General features: G+C 41.7%; 1 protein-coding gene across 1 annotated transcript in view; it reads right to left on the bottom strand.

The window, feature by feature from the left end:
• Window positions 1-13,880, bottom strand: part of PHLPP1 (PH domain and leucine rich repeat protein phosphatase 1) — a 207,145-nt gene that overhangs the window by 52,490 nt on the left and 140,775 nt on the right. The window contains exons 5-6 of the mRNA XM_084787940.1: window positions 5,192-5,338; window positions 4,418-4,648 (exon numbers count right to left, since the gene is read on the bottom strand). Of these exons, the coding sequence (XP_084644066.1) occupies window positions 4,418-4,648; window positions 5,192-5,338 (378 nt within the window). The remainder of the gene's footprint in view (window positions 1-4,417; window positions 4,649-5,191; window positions 5,339-13,880) is intronic.

Raw genomic sequence — 13,880 nt, 5'->3', positions numbered from 1 at the left:
GAAAGCACTGAGTGTGTGTGCTTGACTAGGGGCACTGGTGTGACATGTGGAGTGTAAGTTTCTGCCCTTTAAAAACCAAAACAGAGCTATGCTATGCATATGAACTATTAAGGGAAAAATAATAAAGTCTCTGACTGAAACACATGGACTAGTGACAGCATCAGGCTAGGATTTGTCAACAAGCACACGGTGTCTTCAAATGTCCCTAAAGTAGTGGTTTTGGTTCCTTTTCTTGTTCTGGGTTGTAAGATTCAAAATTTGGCCTTACCCCAGAAATTTGCCTCTTTCCAAATGTCCAACAGACCATCAAGATGTGCACAATGACTAAAAAACAAGCCTCATCTTGGAGACAACAAGACTGAAAGAATTTGAAGAATGCTTCGTGTTCGCTACCAAATTACACCATGAATACCCATAAAGACATTATCATTTTCTTTTCAAACAGCAACCCACTCACAAGTTTGTTTTAATGAGAAATTAAAACAAAGTCTAGAAGGAAAGGAAAGGGGATATTCCTGTGTGTGGAAGAGCAACCTGAAGAATTATCTTCTAGCTCCAGGTGAGGAATCTTGAGCAACAGTCGCCTAATTCTCATCTGTGAAATGGGAAAAACATCTTTCTTTATTCTTCAAAATAGTTAAGAAAATGAAAGAAGTATCTGTGTTCCGGTTCTATGTACACTGTGAAGGGCTGTGGTCACGCTGATGACGAGGACAGGATGATGCCCTCTCGCTTTATACTGAAAAGAAAGTGACAAGACCTCTGTGCCGTTTCATAGGAGAGCTGTAGGTATGTGACGGGTGCTGTAACAGCGCACAAAATACCGAGACCCTACAAAGCAGACGCTATTGAAAAGGAAGCGCCTTCTCACACTTTGTTCCTGCCCTTGGTCCAGTACCACAGTGCACCTTCCTGTGAGCGGCTCTTCACTCCCCCAGGATTCAAAGTGTGACTTTCAAGCATGCTCTGGACTAAGTGGAAGGAGCAGTAACATGGCTGTTAACAGTGTCTATCAAGGACTTTACCTACCAATCTAACACTGGGGTCAAGGCTAAGCAAGAGCACTGCCTAACAGGCCATGACAGGGACCTGTTTTCTAAACGTCTAAGTCACCACAGCTTACAGCAGCTTCTATCACATGTGACTTGCTATGCAAACCTAATACGTACTTCAGCTTTTTTCCCTGTACAATCAGTCTGTCATAAAGTACTTGAGTACAATATCAATGTCAAATCACTACACGTTTCTAAAATATGGGTTTCTATCTCCTTGAGGGAAAGTAGCAAAGAAATGGCTCCCCACCCGTGCTGGAGGACGCATGGGAACTGCTGTGAGACAGCCTCCCTTGCACAGAATGTGTGTGTTAGTGGGCTGAAAGCAGATAAAAGAGCTAGGAAACCTAAGCCTGTGCTTCGTAGGTATGAGAGAATATATAAATAAGGGAAACAAAGGATAAATTTTCCAGCTTGCATGCCAGGCACAGTGATGCATGCCTGGAATCCCAGCTCTTGGGAAGGCAGAGGCGGGTGGATTGCTGTGAGTTGGAGGCCAGCCTGGTCTACAAAGCCAGCCCAGGACAGAGAAACCCTGTCTCAAACCACCGCCCAACACACAAATTCCAGCTGGCAGCTGAAGGGAAACTGGCCCCAAGAAGACAAAGACAGCTAAGGAAACCTCGAGAAATGGTTAAAATCGAGGTGATCAAGAAGAAAGGTGAAGCGATGAGTACACACCTACGAGAAGGTACGACTCGGCGAGAGAGCCAGCCAGGAAAGAGACCTGGGACCAGCTATGTTGGGGGCTGGGGCCAGTAGCGCTACAGAAGAGGGGTTTAGATTGAACAATGTCACTGTGGGAGAAAGGATAAAAGAAAAGGTGATGGTCTTGAGTCTGAAATAACATTTCTTTTGGAAGGACATACAGTAAAATTAGCTGTTTGCGGCTGAGCATGGTGGTACACACCTGTAATCCTAGCACTCAGGCAGGCAGATCACTGTGAGTTCGAGGCCAGCCTGGTCTACAAATCGAGTTCCAGGACAGCCAGAAGACTACACAGATACCCTGTCTTGAAAAAACAAAACAATAACAACAGCAATAAAGAAAAACCAACTGACCAAAAAATCTCAGTTGTTTGCCTAGAGAAAATCCAGTGATATAACAAGTTATTGTGCTAGCTTCAGCTGAAAGCACCAGGACACATGTACAAGCAAATCAAAAGCTTGGCATCCGCTTTAGCACAGGAACCCAGAAGGAAGCAGTCACCTGGGCATTAAGTAAGTGTTTACCAAGTGTCCATGTCTGGTCTGGTAAGCAGTATCTACCTGATGTGAGGTAGCAATCCCAGGGCTCCACAAAGCTCCTTCTAAGAACTTTTACCTCTAGACACATTCGATCAATCTTATTCATAAGAAAAGTGGCTGCTTGGTCATATGTATCACAAGACTCTGAAGCCATCTCATGCTTGTTTCCTGAGGTCAGTGCCCAGCATTGCTGCTCTGACAAAGCTAGTACCATTGAGTCACGGGTGAGGGGAGGGAAAGGGCCTAAATTCCTAAATATGAAATTTATATTTCAAATAATCCAGAGCTAAATAGCATTACATTTTAAAATAAATTTAAGCAGGCAAAGTCCTGTCCCATTCTAAAAAGTTCTCAAACTCAGAAAAACTACAATGTTTTATATTTGCCAAATTAAAAATTCTAGCCCTGCACAGTGTCAGTACCCGCTTCGTTTAGTTTGAGGAGAGAATAAAGCCAAATAGTTCTGTTGACAGGCTGTATGGTCCACAGGCCAAGCCACGTAAGGGAGAGGAAAGGGGCAAATGCAGTCATTTTGCTGAATGATCCTCAGAAAGCAGCTAGGTTAGCAAGGGAGGGAAGTGGGTAGTGAAACAAGGGCAGACCCACCGTCCATCCACAAACGGTAAAGATGCCAAGACAGCTGAGCAGTCAGTCACGTCAGTCACGTCAGTCACTTAACAACGGAACTTAGTCCTTGCTGGGAGTGCTAAGCAACTCAACTTAATTCTCACCACAAATCCATGAAGCAGGTATTATTACTAACTATGATTTGTAGATGAGAAATAGGCACAGAAAATAAACTACTCAAGATTTACAACGGCTAGAAAGAGACATTAATTTCTGGTTAGTGGAGAGTCAACTTGGTTGAAAAAGTCCTAAGGTGAGCAGCTAAAAGACTCACCCCTGTATACTGTTTCCTAAGAAGTCAAATCCACAGCAGGCTCTTGATTTTCTTTTAAAAAGATAATGTTTAAAAAGCATTCTTGCCTGGTGGCATTCAGAGAAAGGATAAGCAGGCTACCAAGATGAGACTTGATAGGCATTGACCATATAGTGGTGGAAGAGGTCTCCCTCGGTCACAGACATAGGAGAGGGGAAAAGGGTAAAAGCAGGAGGGAGAGAGGAACGGGAGGATACAAGGTATGGGATAACAACTGAGATGTAATCTGAATAAATTAATTAAATAAAAATAAATAAAATAAAAAGCATTCTCCTTGGGCGCATAGCAATGGCTCAGTTGGTAAAAGGATTCGCTTGCCTTTGTTAAGGACCTGAATTAGATTCCTACTACCCACATGGTGACTCACAATTGTTTGTCAGTCCAGTTCTAGGGGACTAGACACCTGCTTCTGACATGAGTGTGCAGCAGCCATGTACACGGTGCATACATGCATTCAGGCAAAACACAGGGAATGAAAAAAGATACTCCTTGTGTAAGGTTTCTCTGTGATTAAAAACTATTAGAACCTTACCTACCCAAAGATGACAACTAAGCATCCATGGGCAGCAAGGACAGTGCCAGAAGGCTCGTGTTGGGTTTTAGTGTGATCTCTGCTTTTACAAGGAATCAGAGTTGAATGAGTACCTAAATTTGGATCTGATAGTCGGTTATAAGGTTTATATCTTTTTAACGAATGGTAAAGCTAAGCTCAGAGCCACTGGAATGAGTATAGAAGAAATCAAACCAACCTGAATGGCTACTTTAAATTAAGGAAGATAGGAAAGAAGAAAAAGCAAAAACAAAACAAAACAAAACAAACAAACAAAAAACCAAGAGATGACTCATACTATCAAATGCCTCAGGTAAGACAGTGATAAGAAAGACTAAGAACAATCTCCACTGTGTACTGGATGAATTTCAGTTACTATAAACAGTCTGTATTGGAGTGCTCCTACAGATCATGAAAATTCAAACTGGGTTCAAGTTTACAAAATCAACGTAAGAGAGTGGAATTTCTTTCTTTTCTCTTCTTTTCTTTTAAGGAAGCTTCAGGGAAGAGCAAGCCTCACAACTGGGTCATCTCTTCCCTCTGGGTACTAGTGCACTAGCCAGACTGCTCTCACCCCACAATACAAGCCAGTCACTCAGGTGTGATGTAGTTCTCAAAAGACGTTACCTTAGATCCACGTGTTTAATATGAGGCATTCTTCTTAAAGCCTGTAGCCTGAGGGTCTCCATACAGTTCCCAGCCATACAGAGTTTATCCACAGCAGTCAGCTTCTCCAATACCTCTGGAATGTCAGTGAACTCATTAAAGGAAAGACTCAGATAACTGAGCTGGTGCATCTTCTCCAACTCAGCCGGAAGAGACTGGAGAAAGTTCCCATCCAGCAGAAACGTCTGCAAGCTACCAAAGAAGGCATAATGATTATACAGAAAAGTGTACATTTTTGAACCTTATTATCAACATACAAGTTCATGAAGATCATATTACTGTAGTGCTGCAAACGCATAAGGACAAGGCAGCAGGGAACAATAGACAAGGAGAGAAAAGATCAGACATCAGAACCTTCACCTTCTATTAAAATGGGAATTGTTACCAATCTTCTCAACTTGCAAAGGCAGACCTGGGGAAATGTGCTGACTGCAGTACTAAGCAGCTCCAATGTGCTGGGTTCTTTTTTCTTTTTTTCCCCTTAAAATTAATTTCTAAGACTTAAAAATTCAATAATTCAGAAAATAAAAAGACAACCCCTTCTATATTTAGATACACTCATTCATAAGAACTTCCATTCAAAACAACTTCTTTAAACTCTGTAACAAGTGAACTACTCTATACAGACCACACCGGGACTTGCTGCTGGGTCTGAGGCCAACACTTCCTTGGCAAACAGCAAATTAATTAGAGTGATGTGCCACTTCCATAACCCCAGTGGCTTAAAGTACTCACTTCTGCATAGCTCCAACAGCTGCTGGGACTTCTTGCAGGGCATTGCAAGATACATTCAGCTCTGCTAGGGTTGGGATACTGCAAACTGCTGACGGAAAGGCTCCTAGGTGGTTGTTGGAAAGGTTAAGGCTCTTCAATTTGCTAAATCTATATAAGACAGAAAGAAGAAACAAACGTCACAAATGCATGGCATAGCCGTGCTCCGCAACCTGGTCTGAGGTAGAGCTCGAAACCTTCGAGGCTTAGGGAGGAACAAAGTCAGAGAGCAAGTCTGAATCCAAGGGCAATGCTTTACCTAAAATGTAAACATACTCAGCAAGACTTGTTGCTACAAAAGCAGGTTGACTGAGGAGTAAGTTCTACCGGAACACTTTTCAAACTGCACTCCCCTTTACACAACTAACAGTTAAGAAAATGGCCCGTAGTAACATTTACACTCTGGACATCATGTCTATATGAGATGAGAATCCATTAAATCTTCCCAAGACTACCCCAGCTTAATACTAGGCCAAGAGCAGACATTTGATCACATGACCTACTTACTGAAATTTATGATAAAAATAGTAAGCTGTAGTCCAAAAGAAATGCAAAATTTTATTCAACATGGAAAACTGATAATGCACCTACTGAGCAAGTCAAACTGTTAGCATGATTTTTAATAACTTATGTTACCTTACTGGATGGATGTATGAATATATATCTATTAGTAATTTAAATTTAAAAGCAAGGCAAATGATTATTGTTTAACTGAATTAAGTTGTTTGCAGTGTTATACTTTGATCCATTAGACCTTCAAAGAGACTGTTTGTCCTTTATTCTGCTTACCTCTTAAATGTAAGTTAAGAGAACAGGCTCTGCTACTCTCAGTGCGTGGTCTGCAAAGGATGCTTGGGGGGCGGGGGGGGGGGGAGGCTCCAAAGAGGTTTGTACGACCCTTTTGTTAACCTGCGAGGTGAACACTACCTTTACAACACAAGGGTTCCACCTGCTGCGTGCGGTTTGTGCCTCCCTTCAGGTACCTCACGGGTTCGGTCTGCATGTCCTGTGAAAGCACACCTGGCTGAATACGCTGGGAATTCAGCAGACAGCAAAAGACCCACAAAACAGAAAATAATGACATCCATCTGGGTATTTGTGTTATGTAAAACTGTTTTCATTAAAAATGTCAGTGTTAGCTAAACTTTATCCTGCTTTTTATATATAATTATGTTTAAATTTCTAATTAAGTAAAATATCAGCAAGTAGAGTTCACATGAAGGAGGGCTACTGATGTTTTTGCAGGTTTTGAGAGGGCAGAGGAGAATAGGGCTGCCAGATAAACAGTAGAACACCATCAAATATGGCTTGTAGACAATTTTTTTTCCTCATTAAGTATGTCCCAAATATTGCAAGGGATATACTTAGGCTAAAAAAAATCATCCTTTGTAACTCAAATTTAACTGGTCTTTGCTTCATCCCTTCTCCCTGTCGAATACGGCAGCTTTCCCTCAGACGCCTCTGCCCTGGCAGATGAAGCCACATTCAAACACAATAGTGGCCTCTTTCTAGACGCTTCCCACCTTTGCTAAGAACAGGGCTCAGCTTGGAATTTTGCACACTCTTAAGCTGAAACTTAAAAGAACCTTCCAGGAAGGAAACCGACATATTAGACATTATCCACATGACACAACATACAGATTTCCAGAAAGAGAACAGGACTGCACAGTCAGTAAATATTGAGGGGGAAACAAGATATGTCTCCTGGAGAAGTCGGTAACGCAGGGAGGCAAGGTAAAACTCTCACATGCAAACTCATTTACTAGAATTCTATCACTGCTAAGAACAAACAAAACAGCTGACATGCTTAAGGAAAGGGAAGGCTTTTAGCAAGTATCCCCCACTCAAGTGTATGGCAGTGACTGCTCTCTATAAAAGTAAAGCACAAGAGGACTGTGGTCAGCAGCTCTGAGCCTGTGGCCTGTGACCACTGGAAAACACATACTTCTGATGGTCTTAGGAACGGAGTCATCGTTCAGTAGTAAAATTACAGTGATGAAGAAATGATTTCATAGTCGGGGTCACCGCACCACGAAGAAGTGTATTAAGAGGCCACAACTTTAGGAAGGCTGAGAACTACTGACTTAGTTAACGACAACGGTCCTTAATAGGAGGGCCAAGCATCCTGTAAAGAACAGAAGAGGGACTTCCTGGCCATATACCTACCACTACGATACTAGCTGCAGACAGGTAAGAAGGAGTTGAAGAAAAGGGAGCCCAAAGTGAGGTTTCCACATATAAGATGCATTCTCACCCAAAATAATTGGGGAGTTGTTTACATTTGGTCAATGTGGACCACAGGTTGAACATTTATGATCCCACATTCAAAAATATTTGGGGCAACATAGCAATACTCAGAAAGTTTGAGATGTATGAGTATTTCAAATTTCAGGCTTTTAATTAGGGAATACATTTCAAAGACTTTGTACAAAGAAAAGGATGAAAACTAACTTTCTCTTTCTCTACCACTAATAATTTTGGAATATTGGATTAAACAAAATATATCACTAAAATTATTCCACCTGTTTCATTTATGCTTTTCATAATGCAGATACCAATGAGCTTAGAGTAATCTAATGTGGAGAGATCTTTTCCATATTAGGAGCAAGGAGCAAGATTCCCCAAATTCCCCACTCCAATGATCCCACCCATGTGTGCAGAGCCTGTGAGGGCCTCTTCCCTGGTCCTCTCCTCTGTCCTACAGGAGCAGCAGGTTCACAGTACACAGAGCCTGAGTATCTGGGCTGCAGGGTCACATGTACGGAAGGTAAGAAAAGGAACCAGACTTGAGATGGAGTGTTGGTTGCTGCTGTACACAGTACTAGGGCCCAGGGCATGGAATCTACATCTACACTTACAGGACACTGTATACTTGACATGAAAGAAAGAATGCATTGCACATTTTCCTAACCTGTATGAGCACTGAAATATATGGGATGCGGGCCTCCACTTACAATCTTACTCTACAGCTGCGAATTGCAGGAGCTGACTCTGATGGACAAATACTCTCACAAGTCCCTTCTAGCCACATTTCCCATACCCTGGCTCGTCCCTGAACAGCCAACCCCCAAAACTCTTCCAAGAGGTGGGGGAGCACAGTGAGAGTAAAGATTATTTCCAAAAGTCAGGGTCCTATTCATAATGCACCAAAAATAAAACTCTTCTGTCTCAGCAACTCTCCATTAGACTTCCTGGAGTTAGTTTTCTGCATATGCAGAAAACACATCGCAGCACTGCAGAATCACAACTGCTGTCCACAGTCAATGCATATCTCCCTGGTACTTAAATGGTAATGCGTAAGTGGAGACAATGAGCAAGTTATGGGGGACAGAGATCAAAATGCCCGGCTAGCTTTTTATCCTTTTACAAGGTACCAGCACAGTACTGTAGAGCAGGAGTAGAAATCACAACGCCCTATAAGAAAACACAGTACAAAATGTTCAGCTCAAGAGGCTGGAGGATGTCTTGGTGGTTAAGAGCAATTCTCTTGCAGAGGACCACAGCTTGGTAGTCCAACACCCACCCCAGGCAGATGGTAGCCTCTTCGCTCTAGGACTCCACACACCCTCTTCCTTCTATCCCAGCACATACACACAGATGCACACACATAAATAAAAGTAAAATAAATCAGCCGGGCGGTGGTGGCGCATGCCTTTAATCTCAGCATTCAGGAGGCAGAGGCAGGTGGATCTCTGTGAGTTTGAGGCCAGGCTGGTCTACAGAGTGATTCCAGGACAGCCAGTGCAGCACAAAATGCCAGATAAATAATGCATATACAAAACCAATTCTAAAATAGAACTGGCTGATTTGTAAGAAAAAAAGTTAAACATGGACATTTGGCTAAAAACTTTTTAAAAACCTTATTTTAAGCTAGTATTTCAGTTTGATTACACTCATCCAGGCTACAGATAATCATATTATAACTGCTCAATATAGCAGCAGCAGAAGAGAATCAAAGTGGTACAGAGTTTAAATTAGTAAACAATATTTTAAATAATGATTGTAACAATTATCATATAATAGGGGAAGATAGATGGTTTAAAGGCTAAAAATTCAAGAAAAAATTAGTGAGTCAGTGTGTGTGTGTGTGTGTGTGTGTGTGTGTGTGTGTGTGTGTGTGTGTGTTTTGATCTGAATGAGGATGGCCCTCACAGGCTCATTTATTTGGACACTGACTCCCAGCGGGCAAAACTGTTTGGGGATGATTAGGAGATGTAGCACTGCTACAGGAAGCAGGAATAGGCTTTGAGGTTTCAAAAGATTCCCACCATTCCCAGCGTCCCTCTCTCTCTACCTAGTGGCTGTGTCTCAGAACCTGAGCTCTCAGCTACTGCTCCAGCATCATGCCTGCCTGTCTGCCGCCATGCTCCCCACCATGATGGTCATGGACTCTAACTCTCTGAAACCATGAGCCCCAAATTAAGCACTTTCTTGTATAAATTGCCTTGGTCGTGTGTTTTATCATAGAAACCGAAAAGTAATCAAGACAGTGTTTCATACACACATGTATCTCACAGCACATACAATCACAAAGCTAAAGAGAGTTAATTAAAGTGGATGTTGTGGTATAAACATCTATGCTCTAAAAGTCCCTAAATCCTTATGCTGAAACTTAGCCAACTGAAAAGCTCCACCCTCATAAATAGGATTATTGTCCTTATAAAAACATTGAAGAGAACACCCACCACACGAGGATGCAGGGACAATGCATCTAAAGAGTAAGCTGTCGCCAAACACCAAATCTACTGGTACACTGTTCTAGTCTCTACTAAATCTTAAACAATAACTCTCTGTGGCTCGTCAGTTACTCATTGTATGGTATTACAGTAACACAGTCAGCACAAACTAAGAAAGTGGTATCATCCTAATTTCAGGTAGTTATGTTAAGAAAAATAAAAAATAGAAGCTGACTTTGAAGTTGGTTTATTTCCCAAGCTCATAGACAAAATGGCTGCAAGAAAGCTGTGTGACAACTGGATTCAGCCTCTACTCTATAACCTTTCAACACACCACTGTAAAGAATTCAATATAATTCTGTCAGTATATAATTAAAAACTATCAGTCATAATTCTTAGACATGAGTCAAAGAAAGTACTGTAGAAAAAAATGCTACATTTTCACTCATTTTCTCCTACCAAGAGCGGCAATATTGGTATAGGGATATTATTTCAAATACCTTATGTATTTATATAGGAAAATAATTCAAGAAGTGTTCCCAAACTACCAAAAATATGAAGACGGATTTTACTCCCCAAAGCAAGCAGTCTACTTCTGAAGAAGAAAAGTAGCCCACGTCCACTGGTCCCACAACAGAGCTCACAGAGGGAAATAAAGCAAACTAACGTTAACACAGAGCCTAATAAAGACTAAGCTTAATCATTAACTAATGCTGCATGACACAGGGTATTAGACTGAACAGAACACAGCAGCACTGTAGGAGTTTAGGTTGTGTGACTAACCCCAAAGCTCCAAGGCACAGTTTTGCTTTTCAGTAGTGGCTCAGGAAAGTGCAGGGACTGGAGAGACCCCAGAACTTTCAGAGACAGGATCAGTGACCATGGTTTGTTACAAGCAACCCTTCAGGTCCCTTTCAAACTAGGTACCAAAAAAGCCTCACTGACATCGAAGCACATGATTACATGTGTTAGGAATGGGGCCTTAAATGACAGGGGCAAGGTGGGGTCTGGAGCCAGACAGCAGAATGAAAGCAGCGCTCTTGGTAGCCAACGCTCTTGGTCAGGTGGATGAAGTTCCTCATTTGCCTCCCCGACTCCAGTTACATCGTAAAAGCACTGAAATCAGGCAGATGTGTCAAGGCTGAAACACCTTGGGGTGTTAGTCCATGTGGAACAAAAAGTATGTATAATTTAAATTTGAATATATGGTACAATATTTTGAAGCAAAAGCTGCACACTCATACTCTCCATCAGCCACATAGGTTCCTCCACTTCTGCGAACTCTGTCACTCACATCCAGTGCTCTAGTCCTGTCTATTGTTCCTAACCCAATCAAAGATGACAAGCCAACTTCATCTATATCGCTCAGTCAAGCTGAGCTTTTTACAAGCGATATTCACGAAATGTCTTTCATCGACAAACCCACATCCTTTGCTCATATTTCTACTGGACTTTTAAAGTCTCCACTTCGCATCTGAGGCACTCTGAGTTGACTGCATATATCATATGCTGTAAATATTCTGGCCTGTAGTTTTGATGCTGTTAGTGAGTGTGTGCCTTTTGCCACACACTCGTTTTTAAGTTTTATTGACTCAAATTTGTTATTATTTCCTTTATGGAGTCTAGTTTTTTGTTTCTTTTGTTTTCCCACTAAGAAGGTTTTCTTACTTCATCCCAAAGTGATAAAAACCACTCAAAACTTTTTTTGCTATTTACACTTTTAATAATTTCTATCTTTATTTACTATTTATTTATGACTAATTTTTAGTTAATATACTAAACTATGGCATTGTCATACACACTGTATATTCCATTTTTCAACTCACCTTTCCCTGCTGTTTCCTTCCTCCCCACAATCGCCATCTTTCTGCTTTCATGGCATCAGCTGGCAGTCATAGGCTGGCAGAAGCAGTCTGTTTTCTTTTTAGTTGCTAATTACAATTACTATGTAAATCTTTTTTCTGTTTATATTAAATAATTTATACAACAGGGGAGAGAAGCATTGTTGCAGCTTAAATGAAACAGAGAAAACATGGGTAACAAGCTGAGTGTGTACTCTTCTGTCTTCCCAAACCATGCTTAGATGCTGTTCTGAGAGCCCACCTTGAGGTTTTCACCATCTACTGCATACAGTGAGGTTTCTCTTCTGAAAGACAACCCTTAGGAGGGGACCAAAGCCCTCTTTACAGTGCTTAAGTACACTTGACCTTAAAAAACAATAGGTAAGCAACATCCTTGACTTACCTTCTGTGTACTCGGCACACGGAAGCCCTGGCACCTTGCTGCTCTATCTAATTGGGAACTTTATCCTATAGCAAGTTAGATGTGCCATAAGCAACCTACAGTATAACAGGTAAGGAGCAGAGCACTTTGCATGGTAGAGGCTCATGCTCCGGGATACAGAGGGAGTAACAGGAAATACCTTCTGCCTCCATGGTCTTTGGGGGTCTGTGTTTGTGAGGACATGAAAAAATCCCTGGCTCTCAGGGCCAGCCTCAGCTTCACTAGGAGCATCTACCACTCATTAGGCATGACTCATCTCCTGGCGCTTATATTGTACTCACGCCCCAAAGCTAACTACCCTGGAACTGAACTTTCATCTCTTCTGAATTCCTTGGCATACGCCAGCCCTTTACAACTTGAGGCGGAGCCACGTGGGTTTACATATGCCCTTCTGCTCCAAGAGCTGAGGAGTCCACCAGCCTCAGACAAGGAAGCACCCACCTCTCTTCTGGAGCTTACAAGTACACCAATGCAAATGTGGCACAACCAGCTTCTCCACATTTGAGTTAATAAAATAAACAGAAACCGCCCTATCTGAATTCTCAACACCATAGATGACTCTTGGAGCCACAGAAATAAACACAACACCTTCTCATATGACTAGAAAACAAAAATAAACATTAACATTTCATTTGGCTAAAAATTTAAATCTACTGCTAGAAAATGATCTGCTCAAACTCTGAGCAAAAGGATTGCTGTAGATATCAAGGCACAGAAGAAGGCACCATAGCATAGGACTGCATGCTCTGTACCTGCTAGATCCAGGGTCACTCCCCAGACCAGGAAGCTCACAAATAGTATTTTTCTGGCATTATAAATGAAAGAAAAAGAACACTCAATGTTGGGAATAATTAGAACAGTGATACTACTATAATGGCGAATTAGAGCATTATCTAAACAGACAAATAAATATTTTAGTCCTTCTTTAATATTATTCAAACACGAGAACATTTACTAATTAGATCCTACCTGTAAGACCTTCCACTAGGTTAACTCTCTATACACAAGGTGAACAATGCAGCTCAAAGGGCAAAAAAGCAAAGGGTACATAGAGCAAGCTCCTAGGAGCCCATGAGTTGCTTATAGAGAAATCCACTCCAGGGCCAGCAAATGGCTTAGACAGTAAAAGGAGACTTGCATTTGGTCCCTGGAGTCCATGTCAAGGAGGAAGGAAAAACCTACTCCATAGTTTCCCTCTGACATCTACATGGGAGCTATGACGCATACCCTCCCTAAGAATAACACATTAAATAATAAAACTCACCCTAAACTCGCAAGATAGTCATTATGTGAAAAAAAAAAAAGCACTCAGTGGATTTCTAAGTATGTCATCTGATTCTTTTACAAACTTGCAACATAAGCATCAAGAAGAGAATCAAGAAATATGCTGTCATGCTACACTTTAAAACTCCCAAGGAGACCGCTTCTTTACTCTGTGTGTCCATGACCACATTCGTTCTCTTTTTTAAATCAACAGATCTGCCTAGCAGTAGAAGATTTTAATTGCCAACACCATTTGGAAGTTTCATGACAACTCCTACTATACAGGTGAGACAAGTAACAGTGTTAGCACACTTCTGTACAAGACAGGAGGCAGGTCATCACTTCACTTCTCAGCACAGAGAGGTGACATGTGCCTGGCACAGTGCCCAGCTGACTCGTGTGAGAAAGCACAAGGAGAGCCAGGGACCTTT

This window comes from Acomys minous (assembly GCF_964271855.1).
Source record: "Acomys minous genome assembly, chromosome: 1".
Taxonomy (NCBI): domain Eukaryota; kingdom Metazoa; phylum Chordata; class Mammalia; order Rodentia; family Muridae; genus Acomys; species Acomys minous.
This window is presented reverse-complemented; position numbering and strand designations above follow the sequence as displayed.